The sequence below is a fragment of the Achroia grisella genome, unplaced genomic scaffold, assembly GCF_030625045.1.
Source record: "Achroia grisella isolate CSIRO2021 unplaced genomic scaffold, CSIRO_AGI_Agris_v1 utg841, whole genome shotgun sequence".
Classification (NCBI taxonomy): Eukaryota; Metazoa; Arthropoda; class Insecta; order Lepidoptera; family Pyralidae; genus Achroia; species Achroia grisella.
In genome coordinates this window covers 688,451-708,566 of record NW_026713039.1, presented here as the reverse complement: position 1 = coordinate 708,566, position 20,116 = coordinate 688,451, and the positions used below count along the sequence as shown (strand labels likewise).

The following is a 20,116-nucleotide window of genomic DNA, read 5'->3' as shown; positions in this document are numbered from 1 at the left end:
ATGGATATTCTAACTAGTTTGCAGGTTTTTATACCATTTTTAACTAACAATGTGGATGTATGTATTAAAATATAATTGATTTCACATATTAAAACATATAGTTAACAGCAAAAGTAAATTTACACTAATCAATTCGCTATCTCACTGAAAAAACCTCCAACGGGACCTCGAGGTCCCAATGGAGTATCGGCTTAATTACTGGTGAATTCGCCACATCCTCCAAGGGGGAAGGGATAATTAGTAATGTGGATTGATGACCCTATTTCTAGCAATGTACCATGTCAGGTTGAGACGGTTCCCATTGGGGTATATTTCCATTTACACAGATAAACTACCTGACCTGACCCCCTGACCACGGGTGCCCCGCCAGCGTAAACCGTTAGCGCAGGCGGGTGCACCATTACATTATCATACATAAAAAAATCCCCATTACTAAAAAACACCCTCCCCCCAATAAAATTGAAGCCACCCTGTGTAGAACTATTTCTGTTGTTTAACTATACTATACAGTTTAAATTAAGACTAAACCTAGATCATGGTAATGCATTGTAATAACAATGTAAATTGTAATTTGTAAAACATTGTAAAAAAAGTCTAACAAAACCCATTTTAGTTAACTGTTCGTATATTTTGTGTCTTTGTCGACTTTTAAGGCGTTACAGTTTGTGGTCGCGGATTCGATTCCTCCTACGATACAAACATTTGTTTTTATATGTTTGTTTGTGTATTTCAGGGTTGTTATGGATAACCGAAACCATCGGATATCCGATATGAGAAAATATCCGTAACCGTAATCGAATCTGAAATAAAAGTGTCGGATAATATCGGATAGGGGCGGAGCCTAATTGCGACACGTTATGTAACCATTTTATTAGTTATATGTATTTTACTTTTGAAATTTCTTAAAACATTATTATCCGTAACCGAAATTATCCGAAACTAACGGATGATCCGAAATAATTTCATATCCGTATCCAGTATAGTAATCATTACTGTATCCGAAACTTATCCGTAGCCGAAATTTCATATCCACAACATCTCTGGTGTATATTATATATGTTTTTAATATATCTATAAATTGTTTAGTAGTATGTAGTTCAAGCTTCGCTTAGTTTGGGACCAGATGGCGCTGTGTGTTTTGTCTAAGATTTATTATTAGTAATTATGTATTATTTCTCGAAAATTTTAAAATTACTTTAGAGGTAATTCTAAACCCTTCATTAAACTTTCACATGTGACTGGTGAAAACTAGATATTGTCTTAATTTGTAGGAATGTAACTAAAATGGGTTTGTAAGCTTGGGTTTTGTTTTTTAATAAAAACAGGACGGTTGTAATGCCAGGATAGAACTTTCTAACTTGTTAAGACTATATTTGTAATAGATTTCTTTTTATTAACAGAAACTTTTATATATTTCGCGGGTAAAATATATTTGAAAATGTTACACTATTTATTTAATGTAAAATTCGCTCGTTCTTTTACTTTTTGATGAAATGGCCAATCTACCAACTCGCCAAGCCATTAAAAAGAAAAGTATAATGTCATTATTGTAAATTGTCTATTCGCGATGTAACTAAAATATGTGGGATAACACTATGTTTTGTATCGAGTATTGTGGTTTGAGATACTTATGAATTGTAATAACGTGCAAAAATCATATTCCATACGTATTTTATGTATAAAATTTTATATGATACAATTAATAACAAATTTGAAATGACTAAAGTAATAAATTTTTGAAAAATCGATTTTAAGTCCTTCAATTTAAAGTCTATTTTTACTATTTTTGTTGATATTAAACTAATTTTGGTGTTACATGTCAGTCACCTCTCGCTAAATTTGTTCCAGAATCGCAAGTGTTCGAAATTCGACGTTAAGTGTATCAGATTTAGAGTTAATTTTGAATAGTAGTTTCTATTTTAATGTTACATGTCATCGCTCGATAAATTTGTTTCTGAATCGCAAGCGTTCGAAATTCGACGTTAATTGTATCCGATTAAGAGTTAATTTTGAATAGTAGTTTCTGTTAATAACTTGAACTTTTTCAAGATGGCGTCATACAAGAGCGTTGTGCCTTCATGCCAAAATCTGTTAGGTTGCGACTTTTCGTTGTTTAAAAATACTCCGTTATCCACGTCTTATGGCACTCTAGTGCCAGTTGTTTGTCGAGTTGTATGTTTGTAAGTGTTTGTATGTTGTACATTCTTGTATTCGTTTTTTTTTCGCTTCGGAACGTAGGCGTGAGCGTCGAAGGTTCGAGAAACGGGACCGAAGCTGAATGGTTCAAATGGGTAATAAATAATGTAACAAGCTGTCGATGAAGCTAACAATTTTAAATTATTATGTATAAGAAGTAATATGGGAATGATACGCCAGTACCGGGATATCGTAGGTGCGGTTCAAGAAAACAATTTTTTTTCCCAAAATATTTTACTCAAAAATAAATAATGTAAACCTAAAATATGACTAGGGTTCTGTTTAAAAACCCAATGAAATTTCCTTGACGTGAATACTTGAGTCTAATTATATTTTTCCTGAACCGCACTTGTGTCATGTCAGAATTGGCGCCAAAATCACATTACCCGCCATCACATTTTTAATCTGTCATCGCATTTTTTTCTTTTTTTTAATGCTTTAACTGTCATTTAGAAACTAATTATTTTATAGTGCAATCGGCTTTTTAATTAATATAATTGGGTCGATTGTCTTTTAATAACGTTATTTAATTTTACGTGCCTTTTTGTATACAGATTTCAATTTAATAGTATTAATCAGCTGGGTGTATCGCGTTGTAATAATAAAAAATAAATTAAAAAAACCATAGACACTAATTTTATTGGATGTACAAAAGTATTGTATAAGCTTTTTTTTTGTTAAGTAATCGGAGTCGTGTATTTAATACAAATTTATTGGTATATTATAAATCACCCAGGTTGTTTTTTTTTTAAGGAATCTCATTTTAATTACTTCATTGCAAACTGTATTCTTTATTAAATGTGTGTATTTAAATATTGTAAATATATTTTAATAAATAAAATTTATAGTCTGTGTAAAGCCAAATAAAAAAAATACTTGTATGTAAGTACGAAAAATTCGGACTACATTTTGTTTATTAAAATCTATACCTATACTAGATCATAGACAAATAAGTTTTTTTTTTAATATTTCATTGAAGTCTGTATATGAAATGTGTTGTTTGTAAATATAATGTTATATTGCGTGATAATGTGTTCAATAATTAAAAAAAAATGACGTGAAATAGTGATTTTCTACCTTATAATGTACTTCAATAGGTCGTTATTTCTAATTAGGTCAAAAGCAAATATTTCCCCTCCAATCGATCCCTCGTCTAATTCAAACGGGGATCTAAATTACAACGGCCTGAGCAGAGGATCGAACCCCTAGCGGTCCCTCAGACTATTCGTCGTATCCGTCAGGCGGGAGTTGGCCTTCAGCCGCTCTATAAGTCCTTCCTTTGGTTTGGAGTGCCATCTGCACTCGCCCCCTATCGTCCGGTGAAGCTGTAAAGGCCAACAGCATTAGAATAGTCGGAAAAAAGCAAAAAATATTGTGTTTATATATATATATTTCCCAATTCTTATATTACAATCATATTACTACCTATATATATTCACGCTAGCTCTCTTAGGTAATAGGCATAGAATGTTAACTATACAACTATTTGGTTTTTAGAAATATTCATATAAATTTTAAAAAGGAAAAAAAGGAAATGAGTTTATTTGGTACATATCACTATAACAAAAATTATTTTTAATTTTTAAATTATAATTGGTTTATATCAATTAGATAGTACCAAATAGGTCTCCGCTCAGCATATGTCGTGACGGGTGCTACGACGCTGGTATTCTGCGAATGGATACCTTCATATATAATAAATATAATAATAATAATGCAAATATAAAACATAACGCGCTGACACATTAATATGTAAATATATGTACTATACAACATTATATATTTAGAAATAGAAATAATCTTTATTCAAATAAACTCATTACAAGCACTTTTGAATAGTCATATTTTGATTCTACCACTCATTCGGAATGCAGATTCATCACAAGAAGAATGAGCAAGAAACTTGTGTGTTGCTCTTTTTAATAGATGTTTTTTTTATATATAAATAATTACAGATAATAAAAAACAAAAATTCTTGAAACTTCTATTTTATTCCAGATTCTCTTTATTTCGGCACATACAAACTCAACTAAAAAAATACACCGACCGAAAACAAGCGACAGGGACTTCCTTGTTCCGTTCGACACGCCATGCATGGTTGATTGATCTTAGGGTTGTCAACCTTATGATAGATTTTTTATATATTTATTTTATTCTAAATATCGCCTATTATTTTCAGCGCGGACTGGGGCCCTGGGTTGCAGCCCCAAAAGCCCTTAGGTAGAACCGCCCCTGAACATAATAGCAACTTAGCAGTAAAACACGTAATGTCTGTTTTATATGTTATTTTAAAATAATGTCTATCTTTTATATTTAATATTTATTAGGAAACTTATAAACTTACGCAATGACAGATACTTAACAAGAGAGAGAGCAATATTTTTAGATTACATTGACATTAACTTGGACATACTTGTCAACTAGCATAGTGAATAAATAAAATGGAATGAAATTGGCTGCATGAGCCGAGTCCTTTTGCCTTTCCCGAAAAAAGGAAAAACCGAACAAAAAAAAATGGAATGTAATCACGTAATATAACATTATATATATAAAAATAAACGATATGTATAAAATGCTGCATTTATATAATATAATTATGAAGCTTGTGGAGTGAGTATTGCAGTGTCAAACATTACCCGTAACTATTGTATTTAATTAATTAATATTATTATTACAATTATTAATGTATGATAGTTATGAATAAAACTGATTTTTAAGCCTTTATACTTTTGGTTTTATTGTCGTGTCAGATTTGAACCGACTAGTCCTCAGTCAGAGTGGAATCAAACATTTCGTCTAGGAAGGAAACTTCTAAATACTTAAGTTGTAAGTCAGCTGCGGTTTTTTATGGATGATTACGGAATGGTGCATCCGCCTGCGCTAACGGTATACGCTGGCGGGGCACCAGTGGAGGATGATAAGATGAGCACGAGGTCAGGTCAGTTAGCCCATCGTGACAAATTCACTAAGAATTTGTCAATACATAATAATAATCTCAGGACAATTCACACAGCGCCATCTAGTCCCAAGTTAAGCTAGCTAAAGCTTGTTATGGATACTAGATAACTGATACAAATACATAGTTTTTTTTTTCGTAAATACATACATATTATATATAGAAACTACCCAGACCGATACAAACAATCATACTCATGAATACAAATGTTTGTGCCGTGCGAGGAATCGAACCCGCGACCATCGGACGTAAAGCGGTGTGCTAGACCGCTGGACCACCGAGGTCGTCAAATATATATATATATATTGTTTCTACTTTATTATCTAGTGTACGACATAAGCACATGTATTAACATATAAATCAAACAAAACAAAATATCTGTTCATTGAGTCACAGCGCTGCATTATTTAATTAGTCTGCAATTTTCAATTATTCATCATCAAGTCATCAACACAATATTCTTACTACATTTATTGCTTCGTATAGTTTAATTAATTAATACCTATTTATCTTTATAATATACAAGCTATTGCCCGCGGTTTCGCTCGCGTTCATTTATCCCCTTAGGGGTGGAATTTATCAAAATCCTTTCTTAGGGGATGCCTACGTCGTAGTAGCTTTATGCATGCAAAGTCTTAGCCCGATCGGTTTAAAATTGACAAAGTTTCATACAAACTTTCATCCCCTATTTTATCCTCTTGGGGGTAGTAAAAAAGATAGCAGTAAATGATAGTAAAGAAGAGAAAGAGGAAAATTATATAGGTACGTAATTCAATTGCAAAGCAAAGAAGCATTTTTTTTAATGGATGATAATGTAATGTTGCACCCGCCCGCTAACGGCATACCACCAGAGGAGGATAATAAATTTAACATGAGGTCAGGTCAGTTAGCACATCATGGTAAATTCACCAGGAATTTGATCATGAATCATGATGATTTCCAGGGCGTACCGCGTGGAGGTCAGCCTGACTTGGTACATTGTTAGCAATGGAGTCTTCAAGCCACATTACTAACAATCCATTTTCCTCCCTGCAAAGAGTATTAAAAACCTTAATAATTCGACTTCTATTTTAGAATTCTATTTCTATAAGAGTATGACGAATTTAATGGACGTAATCCTGTTCCATATATATCATTACCTCTATTTACCTTCTATTTATTTCTTAACTACTCATTAAAGTAGTTAAGAAATAAATAGAAGGACAAATATTTTCTTGACTTGCCTTGACCACACCAAACGGAACACTAAAAAAAGAAAAAAACATTTCGTTAACTACTTATACCACAAATAATTCATAATACACACGTACATTGCCATTATTCTTAATTATCCAGACATAAGCATTGTATTTAACAAATTTATAATTTGCGCGGCAAAATTTCTAACCTAAATCTTATGGTAGTTATAATAGGTATGAAAATTGTGTTTTCACGTCGCAAAGGCTGTTTGTAAATCGCGCCAGTAAAATAGTTTGTACAGTTGATTAAATAAAATAAATTATCTTTTCATTAAGTTCTGGAACGTTCTAGATTCTACGAATTATTATCGGAGTCGCAGTAGTTGTCTCAGTGGAAATAGTCTGAGTGGTTGTGTCCAGGTATACGCCATCATGTTGAAGTTTATCCTTGCTCTCACATTGGCACTATGTTCAGCTGGTAAGCAACATTGACGCAACATACGCTAAAGCTTTTGATAAAGTTTACATTGCTTTATCAACACAAAACTTATGACGAAATTTGCTCCAAATCGCATAATGTGCATGTAATTTGTTATCTGTAATATTGAATTAAAGCTATAAACATCAATCGATAGATTGTTTCTATTTACAAGGGGTTACCTAAGGCTCGCACCTTGGCCCTTTGTTTATTATATAAGTTACACTGGATATTTTGACTATATTTCTTGTAGTTATATTTTATAGTCATTCTAATTCCTTTCTATAGATATTAACTTAGTCAGATAATACAACAAATGATACGTTGATTTTAAATGTCTGCAATATCCTGTATGCAGACAATTTCTTCCTAGATAATAAGATACTCCAATAGAATTCTACTGCCCACAATTTTGGACTAGGTGCATAAAGTTTTTTTTTTATACTACGACGTTGGCAAACAAACATATGGGCCAATTGATGCTAAACGGTTACCGTACCCTATAGACCACGGGGTGTCAGGGTGGAGGCTGATATAAACTAACTAACCTGACCTCGAGCTTATTCTAAGCATGAAGTTTCATCATTATAAATTCCAGGACTTAACTACGATGGTTTTCTGGGATATGGCCCTCATGGTACATTGCTAGCAATAGCTAATTCATTATTTTGTTTAGTAAAGGATAAATCCATTGCTGACCCAAACTAAAGTTACCCCCTCCAATTTTTTGTGTTTATATTCGTAATGTTAGTAATACGGCTAGTAACGGCAGGTAGTAGGGTAAAATAAATAACTAACTTTCTAATATTAAAACAATATATTTAGTATACGCATTAGACACAGCAATATAAAAATGTATGTATCAAAATTTGCTCAAGCTTTTACAATAAAATGAATCTGCATTATTGTAAACATGTACAACATTTATTGGAAAAGAAGTTGTAGCTGAGTTTCTTGTCAGTCCTTCTCGTCTCGAAATCATTCCGAATTGACGATAGATTTGACATATCATAAGAGTCTGTAATAGATCTACATGAATAAAGATATTTTGAATTAGAATTGGAAACAAATGGTTCAAAAAATAAAAGAGTTATAAAAAGAGACCTGTCGCCAACTGTTAGTGTTTAGGATATGTTTGATAAACCTACTGTAGAATATGCAGTGTTGAAACCACTTTTCAGGGCCAACCAGCAATATCGTAAGACCCTGCAGACTCACCGATCTGAAATGCATCCGAGACAATATATCAGCGAACTCCAAATGCAACACCAACGTCCGAGGTTCGATTCCGTCGCAGTACACCATTCCCAGATTCACCTTCGAAACGCCATTCTTCAACTCTTCGTACATTGATAATGATTTGATCATCAGAAATAGTGATGCGTGCAGGGTGTCTGAATTTTTGTAAGTACCATTTTTTTTATAGGGGCTGTTCAAGTATTATGTAAGCAGATTTATCACAATTATTTACCCCTCATCCCCCGTTGTCAGCAAAAGTAAGCAAAGCTCTTACCCCTCCCCCCATGCTTACGTAAACATTTCTCAATTAATGTATTGTTTTTTTAACAAAGACAATGTGAGGGTTGCCATTCGTGTAAAAAAGTAAATTACGACCGATGACGTAATCATCATACAGACTCCCCCACCCCCATGTCATCCAAAATAAGCAAAGAAAAGACCCCCCGCCCCCCTATAGTGCTTACGTAATACTTGAACGGCCCCATAGGTGATAATGGAATGGTACACCCGCCTGCGCTAACGGTATACGCTGGCGGGGCACCAGTGGAGGATGATAAGATGAGCATGAGGTCAGGTCAGTTAGCACAACGGGGTGAATTCATCAAGAATTAAATACGATGGTTTTCAGAGGGTTGTTGTCAGTAATGAAGCGAGACTATAAAGAACTGCTATTTAAAAGTTTATTATTACAGCCTTTATTCAGATCAACTTATACATTATTTTGAAACGAACATAAAACTTTAAAATTTAAAAACGTAAAAAAATTCTAGTATTTGGTGATTTTTAATTTCTGCAGATCTGTTTGCCATTCGGCTAGGGCCTCGTTATTTACAGGTACATCATTTTGATTAATTGCCCCTGGGCAATTTAACGTTTTTTTTTCTAGAATAGAATAGAAAATCATTTATGCAAATAAACTCAATTTAAGCACTTGAATAGTCATAACAATTTTTTTATCTACCGTTCGTGCGGAAAGCTGTCTCATCACATAAGGAACGACCAAGAAACTTGTGTGTAGCTCTTTTAAATAATCCTGGTAAGTTTACATTTACAAGTCGAAACGTGTGAATACAAACTACCAACCAGCACTAATTTATATGGGTCAAATATAAATATACAATAAGATTAAATCAGTCGTAGTGATAAGAGCAGACCAGTCCCTACAAGCAGCACCCGTTCACGAGTATGACGGATGAGCAAGCCATCACTGCTCTCGACCATATTTTAGGGAGCCCAATGACCCAGGCCGGAAAATCATTTATTTACATAAAATTTCAAATAATAAAACTAGTCTAAGTTACTTCCTATAATATTAAATATCTAAGAGTCCAATCAAAACCGGTTCAGTCGTTACAGAGATTAATAAGAATAATAATTTTTTTGATATAAGCTCCGTATTCCTTTCATATAATTCAATTACTTCAATTTTATTTATTCGGGTCCAGCCGTTTCAGAGATTACCATTTTTTTTTCAAGTTATTTTGTGTATGCAATATTTATTTTAATTTATATTTTACTAGCTACCCACTCGGGCTTCGCACGGGTATGCATGTATTATACATATAAACCTTCCTCTTGAATCACTCTATGTATTAAAAAAAACCGCTTCAAAATCCGTTGCGTAGTTTTAAAGATTTAAGCGTACATAGGTACGGACAGACAGCGACTGCGACTTTGTTTTATACTACGTAGTGATTGGTAACTTGTAAAAAGCTGTTAATTTGAAATTAATTTAAGAACCTAAACCTCATAGAAGTACTTACTTCTATTCTATTCTAGGGCAACAACTGTTTTGAACACTGATTGAAAAATCTAAAAACAATACAATAACATATAACAAAAGATACATACGTACATACACGCGTCATCGCCTGAACAAATAACAAATTGTTATGTTTACAATTAATAACAACTGACGCTGATTATGAATACATAAAACACAAAACAAACCAAGAAACAATGGTAGCTTAATGGAGTCTATATAAAGGTGGATTTAGACATAGTATATATCCTTACTATCTAAATATATATAACTCAAAGGTGACTGACTGACATAGTGATCTATCAACGCACAGCCCAAACACTGAGGCTGAAATTTGGCACGCAGGTAGATGTTATGACGTAGGCATCCGCTAAGAAAGGATTTTGATTAATTCTACCTCCAAGGGGATAAAATAGGGGATGAAAGTTTGTATGAAACTTTGTCAATTTTAAACCGATCAGGCTGAGACTTTGCATGCATAAAGCTACTGTGACGTAGGCATCCCCTAAGAAAGGATTTTGATTAATTCTACCCTCAAGGGGATAAAATAGGGGATGAAAGTTTATATGAAACTTTGTCAATTTTAAACCGATCGGGCTGAGACTTTGTATGCATAAAGCTACTATGACGTAGGCATCCCCTAAGACAGGATTATAAATTAGATAAGGATAACGGGCTAAAACGAGCGAAACCGCGGGCAAAAGCTAGTAACTTATTATAAAATTGAAGAATTTATAAATGATAATAATGTTTTTGTAGAAAATATCTAACTTAAAATTCATAGCGCTGACAATGTTATCTGATTGAACAGAGATTAAGTGCGTAGAGGTTTCTATGTTGATTGTCGCATGCCTAATCCTTGTTGTTAATTAAATATAAGTAAATCAATATTTTTTTAAAAGAGCAAGTCACAAGTTTCTTACTTATGCTTCTTGAGATGAATCTGCATTCCGAATAAGCGGTAGAATCAAAAACTTGACTATTCAAAAGTGCTTATATTAAGTTTATTTGAATAAAGATCATTTCTATTTCTATTTCTATGGTGACGCATTCACCAGGTTTTTTTTTATTTTTACATATATTTAGGAACTTTTATCATAATATGACAATGCCAGTCCCATAGTATCTTATTACTAATCTTATCTCCTACTGCACAATGAAAATAAAAATTTTGCTGGCTATGATACAGGATCAGATAGTATACCATAGTACATACCAACATCAAGCCGATTCAGTCCAAATTTTTTTAAAATCAACTCCCTTTTAACAGTTTTTCGGACACACGGAATTTATCAGGACAGTCTCCAGGTGGAGTCTATCATCAGTCCACATTACTAATCCTATTTTAATTTGATTACAGTTTTAACGTAAAAACAGATACATCTGTACTGGCAGTTGATTGTCCTAATCTGGACTTTGAGTCCGACCGCACCCTCATCCAGCATACCTCGCTGCAGGAGGACTCCAGGTACAGCTACCACATTCGAGGAATCTACCGTAAGTATCCATTTCTACTTACTTCTTTATATAGGTGCTAGGCAATCTCTTTGTCGGGGCTGCTTTGAAGCCGAAAAAACGGCCAACGTAATCATGGACTGAATATAATAATAATAATCTCAGGACAATTCACACAGCGCCATCTAGTCCCAAGTTAAGCTAGCTAAAGTTTGTGTAGCTTGTGTGGTTGTGGTGCTAGTGTGGTCTAGCGGTTTGGCATACCGCCTTACTTCGATGGTCGCGGGTTCGATTCCTCGCACGGTGCAATTTGTATTCATGAGTATGATTATTTGTAGTGTTTTTTATTTTTTTTATCGGACTACTCTAATGCTGTTGGCCGCAGCTGGCCTTTACAGCTTCACCGGACGATAGGGGGCGAGTGCAGAAAGCACTCCAAACCAAAAGGACTTATGGAACGACTGATACGACTTTAGTCTGAGGGCACCACTAGGGGTTCGAACCTCGGCTCAGGCCGTCGTAACATCGATCCTCGTTGGATTGGACGGGGGATCGATCGGAGGGGATGTTTTCTATGTATATTATGTATGTATTTATAAACATATATATATATACTTAGTACCCATAACACAAGCTTTAGTTAGCTTAACTTGGGTCTAGATGGTTTTATGTGAATTGTCCTGAGATTATGTTTTATAAGTCCACTCAACTTCACCTCCAACCTTCATCCACAGCATCATCTTCTTTGCCAACCTCGGTAGTCTAGCGGTTTATCACACCGCTTTACTTCCTATGGCCGTGGGTTCGATTCCTCGCACGGCACAAACATTTGTATTCATCAGTATGATTGTTTGTATCTGGGTGTTTTCTATGTATTTACAAAAAATATATCTAAGTATTTATATAAATTGTCTAGTACCCATAACACAAGCTCTGCTTTCCGTGGGACTAGATGGCGCTGTGGTAATTGGCCAGGGTTATTTATTTATTTATCTTCATCCGAAAGCATGAAATTAATATTGTTTATTGCCTCATTGCAACGAATTACGTTCTGACAGTCTGTGATTGGTTTTTTAAAAGTAAAGAAAGTTCATTTAATTTATTTATTTAATTCTAACTTACAATTTAGGAATCGCGATTGATTCGTCTTATACTAAATTAACCTATTCGCGTTCGCGACTAGAACTAGAGTGACCGTCCACCTGCCTTCCTTTGTTCTCGTACTTCTTGGATGCCGCTCATTTGAGTTAGCAACTATTGGAAAGTATTGGGAGATACTTTCCAAGAACAATCGCTGTATCCATGCCGATTGTGTAACTACAGGTAGGTAGTTATATAGACTTAGGGGAGTTTGTAGTCGTAACAAACGTTATAATGTGTTAATTTCAGCCTTGATCCGTTTAACAACGAATCTTCTTCACGCTGATCATCTCAACCTGTGCACAGCATCCACTTTTGCTGACGTCACTGCGCTGCCGATATTCAAAGTTGATCCTAAAGGTAAATTATAGATAGATAATTTTTTATTTACGTTTAACAACTAATCTATACGTCTATACATATAAATAAAATTGGAGTGTCTGTTTGTAATAACCGTTAATTGAAATAACCGTTTTTACTACATGCATACGAATATAAATACGGTACATACACCAAAATATTTTTTTTACCATTTTTGTCTGTCTGTTTGTTCCGGCTAATCTCAGAAATGGCTGGACCGATTTTGACGGAACTTTTATTGGCAGGTAGCTGATGTAATAAAGAGTAACTTACACTACTTTTATTTCAGAAAATTAAAGTTAAATTCCACGCGGACGTAGTCGCGGGTACAGCTAGTAATAATATATATGTGAAGATGTTTTATTAATAGTAAAAATGTAAAAGCTGTTTGGGTTGTAAGTATGGATGTATGTTCGTTACTCTTTCACGCAAAAACTACTGAACGGATTTTGATGAAACTTTTCAGTAATGTAGCTTATACATCAGAATAACATGGCTAGAAATTTCACGCGGGTTCACAGCTATTTAGTATACGTTATGTACATATGTTTTCAGACAAACCAACCGCAAACTTCCTAACTCGCGACCTATCGGCTCTCAACATCTACGAGAGAGAAACTTTCGCCTACCGCGCCCCACAACTGATTCGACAATTCGTCAACTCTCTAATTTGTGATTTTGGTTGTCAATAAATATCTTCCTTTATATTTTAACATTATTATAATTGTATTTTTATGTAATTACCCAACTAAGACCGGGATGAACCCATTTCTAATATAATTCACTTTAGTATCCAAAACACAACCGGCACGCTCTGCGCTCGTCGACTGAATGCCGCGGCTCACGCAACCAAAGAGCATTATTCAACTACCGACCTCCGTATTTATAGACCGAAGTCAGTATAGTAGGAAGAGAAGCGGGGATAATGGATATCTTATGACAAACAACTTAGTTCGGTCTATAAATACTAGATGGCGCTATTTACAATATTCGTAATAATCTTTACATTGGGTACTTCATTAGTACTGAAAATAAACTACCTTCTTTTAACATATTTTTAAAATATCTTATTGTTTCTACAATAATGATGTGAATTCTAACACTATTAACACATCACTATGACTTCATCTGCGATTTGATACAGCAGGAGTCTTAGTACGGCTAGTTGTGTTTCACTAGGTAGGTTTCACTATATATTTACAGTATTTATATATGAAATAGTTCATATTTATATATACATATATATACGCATTTATAAACTTATGTGTTATTAATCTTTTTTAAATCTGTCACTATTGTATTAGCAAGTGGATTATAAGAGCCTAGCTTCTTATTATATTGTATATTACTATATACAGTAAGACCCTGTTTAATACGGGGGATACGTTCCAATAACTTCCAGCGCCAAACAAAACAGCGTTAAAGTTATCTTTCTTTCTATTCTTCGGAATCACTTATATATGTCAATATTTTTGTTTTCTTCTCGCTCAGTCAATTCCTTAAGCTCATTATTAGAAACACTAGCTGTTTCTTGAACTATTCCTCGACTTCACTCCCTTCCGAATCCCCGGGTTGAAATAAAGGAGCGATCAATGAAACGGTGTTAAGCGGAGTCTTAGTGTAAGTGCGTTATATTGGTTATAACACTCGCGGAGATTCAGTTCGAGCAGAAGCCGAGTTCATAATAGAGCGGAGTGTGTTAAATACGCACGTATAACGTACCACGTGTTTCAACATGATTTTAAATAAACTCAACACATGTCGCTTTCAAGCTGTTATACTTTTTTTTAATCAGAGCGCTGAATACTGGCTGAAATCGCGAGGCGGTCATTTCGAAATATGGAAAAAAATGTAAAAAGTGTGGTTATGAAATATAACTTCACTATTTGCGTTTATGACGAAAACGTGTTTTATGAACTGCTTTATATATCGGAAACTGGTGAAACTAAATCCACTTTAGGAGCAAGTGTGTCGAAAATATATTACAATATTGGCTCTTATTATATATGCCTTAAGGTAGTGATTCTCAACCACTATGCCGCGACTCTTTCGTGTACCACAAAATTTTAGATATATAATTATTAACTTGTAATTAATACCTTAATAAACATTTTTTATTGTAGTATATATAATTTTATTTCGCTCATTTAAAATTCTTTATCCGTCATACTAGTGAACGGTTCTGATTGTGGGGACTGGTTTGTTTTGGTTACAAACACTGATTAGATTATTTCCTTTTGACAAAATTGCAATAGCATATGCTGGTGGTCACTCTATTCTCCAGAATTTCAATTTAAAAATGAATCTTTATTATTGTAAACATGTACAACATTTATTTGAAAAGAATACGAGCTGAGTTTCTTGTTAGTTCTTCTCATCTCGAAATCATTCCGAACTGACGGTAGATTTGACATATCATAAGTCTGTAATAGACCTACATGAATAGAGATATTTTGATTTGATTTGATATCATAAGCATATTATTCTACGCAGATAGAGGTAGTTAAGTAAATTTTCAAACATTTTCAATTTTGATAAAAAAAATTAAAATCTGCCACAACAAAAAAACATGTACATGTATCTGTTAGGGAACAAAGTGGAAGCGTGTGAGGTTACAATGTCAGTCGTACCTTTCGACGCTCCGAGGGTTTCAGTTCTCCAGCACGTATCAGGGTCCAGGGTATATGTTAGCACTATGTCACTGGTTAAAACCCTTTACTGTCTTATTACAAAAAGATAAATCTGGTTTAGCACTAGTAATAAACCATTGACCAAAGTATTCCTTATTACAAAACAAAGTTTATCTCTAAACCGTGATTCGTCTTTGATTGAAGTTAGACCTGCGATGCCCCTAGTTTACCAGTGGTATAAATGCAAAAAGTCAAATTCCCTTTTTAAATATTGCATTGTAAGTAGTTGTTTTTTGAAAAAAGGCCTAACAAAATTAAAAATATATTAACTAAAAATATTTAAGGCTAATTTGTACAATTGGCTTTAAATATTTTTAGTTAATAATAATAAAAATATATAAAAGACGTCATTTGTTATTTTATTCACTCTTTTGACTTTGAAATAGTCACCATTTGAATCGATCCAATAAAAATATCTCGCCGTTCCTTTTCTCCGTAACTCCGTCCTTAGTTGTAATTTAAAACTGATTTTTAGCCTAATAGTACATTAATAAATATTATAGATTAATGAAATAGTCATAATGAAGACGTAGATAAATACAAATATTTTTTGTTTTTACTTTATACATTGATCTCTGAAGTATTTTATTTTTGATCATTTCAGTTTTCTGGTAAAATGGAACACAATTGTACGCTGACAGACATGAGTGACTGATTTCTGTATATTATCTGTGGGGAATATATAATGAACGATTAGTAGTATTACTGTAGTACTAAGTAGTCCTCTATTAGATGAGTAATGTTAGGTTTATTCCAAGTATTAACATTAGCAATGGTTTAAACCTCGACCATTTCATCCGAGTTTTAATAGATTTTTTGTAATAAGACCGTTAGTATCACCACTCTTTTTTAATTTTTAATCTGTAGGGTAGAAAAGGTGTCTTTGCAACAGTCAATGTTATGGTAGGGAAAAGGAGGGAAAAAGAGGGTATGCAAAAATGCCTGTAGGTAGGCATTTTTTGCACACACACATACGCATACACATTTGAGGATCGTTCTTACCTGTGTTGGGGACACACATACAAGAACTTTCAAATCTACTAATAAGACGTATGTCTGGCCGTCGTGGGCTCATATTCTATAATATTATTAACATCTGGGAACCGAATAAAAACTGGAAATTTGTAGAAATAAAACAAATTCAATAATATCTTTAACATTCCTCTTTATTCATTAAAAAATCATCACAATCGGGAACACTATAATTAAGGACATTTGAAGGCGAAGCTAACGTTATTAAATCATCTATTTTGCATTCTGTAACATATTTATAGTTAAATATGATTAGGAAAAACCATGGCATCTATTTTTTTTTATTGTGTTGTGTGGGCTATTGTCAGATGTTTGTAGCACCTGTAGCACTGCGACCTGCATAGATCTATTGTGCTCGCCCTTTTCAGAGTTCGCTACCCGCTAGACCCGTCAGGGACAAGAATTGAAGGATATTCTTAAGAGCGATGGTTTTTATCTCCTCGGGAAAGAGTGTAAACTTTCCAAAGGAGATGTTTCGTTTATGACATCTAACCTCGCTGTTGCTGGCACTTGTCCACCATTCTTTTTCTTCATACCATAAACTTTGTGTTTTTGATATCTGTGATTGTTATGTCACTTTCGACTTGTATATTTTTTAATTTTATTAATAATGGGTTTGCGCTTGGTCTTACCTCATCTGATGGTAAATGATGGCAAGACCTGGGATGTAGCGCGCTTACTCTTCACTGTGAGCACTTTTGGGAAATATTCAATAATAATAATTATATTTCATATATTTATTGAATAATATATATTTTTTCATAAATTTAATAAAATAGTTGTTATGTTCTCGCTCCAGTCAGCTTTATTGATTATTTAATTTCCCGATATTTCGGCAGTATTTCAACCGCCATGATCACGGGTGAACTGAAGAGCAGCGGGTAGATGGTAAAACAAGATGGTAAGATCCCGTGATTTTTCCTATTTACACGTATGAATAATGACCGCGTCAAATTTATAACAGTATATATTTATAGATCTTATTTATAAAAACAAACATACAAACCCAATAGCTACTCTAATTTTGTCACTTTCTACCAAATTAGGGAAATAGTTGAAAAAAAAAGGACAAAAAATTTCAACATCTAAAACAGGTTTTACGGTCAATTAAATATGAACTGTAAAACCTATTTTGTTCTGTTCTATTTATTTAGTTGTTGGCCTATTTTGTCCTGTTTTAGTTGTTGACCGATTTTGTCCTGTTTATTTCTTACCTTAAAAATAAATCTATGATTGGTTTGTAGAAACATTTAGTTTAGTTTTTATAAATAAGATTATTTTTTTAATTACTAGAGCAATTGGAAAAATATTTTCTTTTATATTAATATTTTATGGATGGTATTATGTTACATTATTCTATAGTGGCAACATTGTCACAGATAAAATAATGTTTCTAAGATATATAATATGATATACTGATTTACGTTGGACTAGTACTAATATTTGATAGGACGGTAGGAAAAAAATCCAAAAAAATTTAGATTTATAAGCGGCTAAAATGCATTCATTCATTTATTCATGTAGGACATTTAATACATGAATGAATTATTTATGTTTTGATTTAATTAAATATTTTTCTTTAAGTAAAAACATTAAATCTATTTTCTACCAGTATTACAAATGGGCTTTGGGGTAATAAAGTCCTCGAGTAGCGACCACGGACCGGAAGACGCAGCGTGGTAAGGCCTCCAGCAATGGACCGGCGATCTGGTCAAGATCGTTGGAAGGCATTGGATGCGAGCAGCGCAGGACCGATCGTGGTGGAGATCTTTGGGGGAGGCCTATGTCCAGCAATGGACGTCTTCCGGGCTGCGATGATGATGATGTTTGTTTTAGAGAACGAGAACCTAACCCGCAATTATAGGAAGTAAGGCGGCGTGCGGAATCACTAGACCATTGAGGTTGTTTGGTTACATAAGTTACCAGGCTTTCAGCAAAATATACAGAGTCTACACTAAATTATAAAATGAAAAAAAAACTTCAATAGTTTAATAAAAAAAAATGTTTTTAACACAATTCAACTTTTCGTTTATAAAAAATCATTCCCTTAAGGTTAACTACATTATCAGTGAGTAGCATGGAATATATTTAGTATATAAATAATTAAATAAAAAAGTAAATATTACGCCGAAAGAGCCACGGGTGAGACTTGTATCTAACCACATACTAGTCCAATATAAGTCAGTGTTTTTTTTTATTTACAAAGGCATGATGCAGTCTGCTTTAAAAATGTACTCCTATTTTAGTATATTGTCAACGTAAGATGGCTTAGTTTAGTGTCATATTAATGACTATTACCCCGGGGGTAATGTTATACATTCTGTATAAAAATAATAAACAAGCCCCTCTTATGGTAAGTTAGTATAACTTAAATGATAAACAAGCTGACGGCCCCTCGGATGGTAAGTGGTAACCATTGCCGTATAGTTGAAAGGGGATTAACATCTTATATGGTGAGCCAAGGCTACAGCACACCGGTAATATACTGCTAAGTGTGTTGATGTATAACATCTGAGTACCATGGCGATGATGGTACCAACTCATTTTCCAAGGGATTGGCCCTTGGAAAATGAGTTGGTGAATACCAATCCCTTGGAAAATGAGTTGGTACCATCTGACGACCAACTCTACCACCGCTTACGCTCATTGGTTCCATCAAGCGACGTGTGCTTTGCTTCCTTCTAAAAATCACTCCACCAGATGGCAAGAGAGCGAGAGGAAAAATATTATACATGAAAAATTACTACAAACAATTGATACATAGTTACATTACGAATAAATAATTTTTAACACTAGATTTAACGAAGGTTACCCCCGGGGCACAAATATTAAACACTAATTTATCGATAACACTTTGTCGACCGGCAATTTTACACACAAACTGTCGTGATAATTAAATTGCATTAAATTTTATTTATAATTTAATGAAAAGGACTTGAACTGTGTAAAATAACGATTCAATTCGTCACAACTTAACATTTGGGCATAGACGAGTCGATTCTTTACCGGTCAACAATATGTTAACACTATCGCTATGAAAACAGATAATTTCATAATTACTTTAGTAATACTATATAAAAATATTATAAACAATCTTATACATATGAGAGATTCTAAGGCCTGTTTCATAATCAACGGTGCGCCATACAGATCATAGTCTTAAACAATTTTACACGTCAAAATATCAGTGATATGTAACATTTACGCGACTAGCTAATGGTGTATTAAAAACACCCCTAAATTAATTGCATCTAGGTCTAAATTAACCTGCACAATCACTAGTAAATACATTTTAAATTCATACAATGATATATTTTAAGATTTTTCGAAAATCTATATTAATTGCAGAAATAACATAGTGCCCATAAAGAATTATTAACCCTACATTGCAATATGAATTTCTCATTCGTATGTTATTTATAGAAAGTAACTAGTCAATATGTAGAAATAAAATTTTAGTAATCTTATCAATTTAGTGCATTTGCATAATAATAATAATCTTTATCTGTCTCAAATAATGAACTGTTACAAATTCTGTTCATAATAAAAATAAAAGTTATTAATCGAGACAGAACGGTCTATATCTCAGAGGGGGAAGTGAGTCCACCCTCTCTGCTATTCTGTTATAGT

At 33.6% G+C, this 20,116-nt stretch overlaps 1 protein-coding gene across 1 annotated transcript; it reads left to right on the top strand.

Moving 5' to 3' along the window:
- The first annotated feature begins 6,713 nt into the window (after window positions 1-6,713).
- Window positions 6,714-13,606, top strand: LOC131852266 (fibrohexamerin). Its single transcript, XM_059202922.1, has 5 exons — window positions 6,714-6,808; window positions 7,990-8,212; window positions 11,170-11,306; window positions 12,654-12,764; window positions 13,320-13,606. Exons 1-5 carry the CDS (start codon window positions 6,763-6,765, stop codon window positions 13,454-13,456), a joined length of 654 nt encoding a protein of 217 aa, XP_059058905.1. The 5' UTR covers window positions 6,714-6,762; the 3' UTR covers window positions 13,457-13,606.
- The last annotated feature ends 6,510 nt before the right edge of the window (window positions 13,607-20,116 follow it).

Coding starts and splice junctions, on each gene's coding strand:
- LOC131852266 (XM_059202922.1), top strand. CDS start 6,763: ATGTTGAAGTTTATCCTTGCTCTCACATTGGCACTATGTTCAGCTG. Junction 11,307..12,653: donor CCACATTCGAGGAATCTACC/GTAAGTATCCAT, acceptor TGTTAATTTCAG/CCTTGATCCGTTTAACAACG. Junction 12,765..13,319: donor ATTCAAAGTTGATCCTAAAG/GTAAATTATAGA, acceptor ATATGTTTTCAG/ACAAACCAACCGCAAACTTC.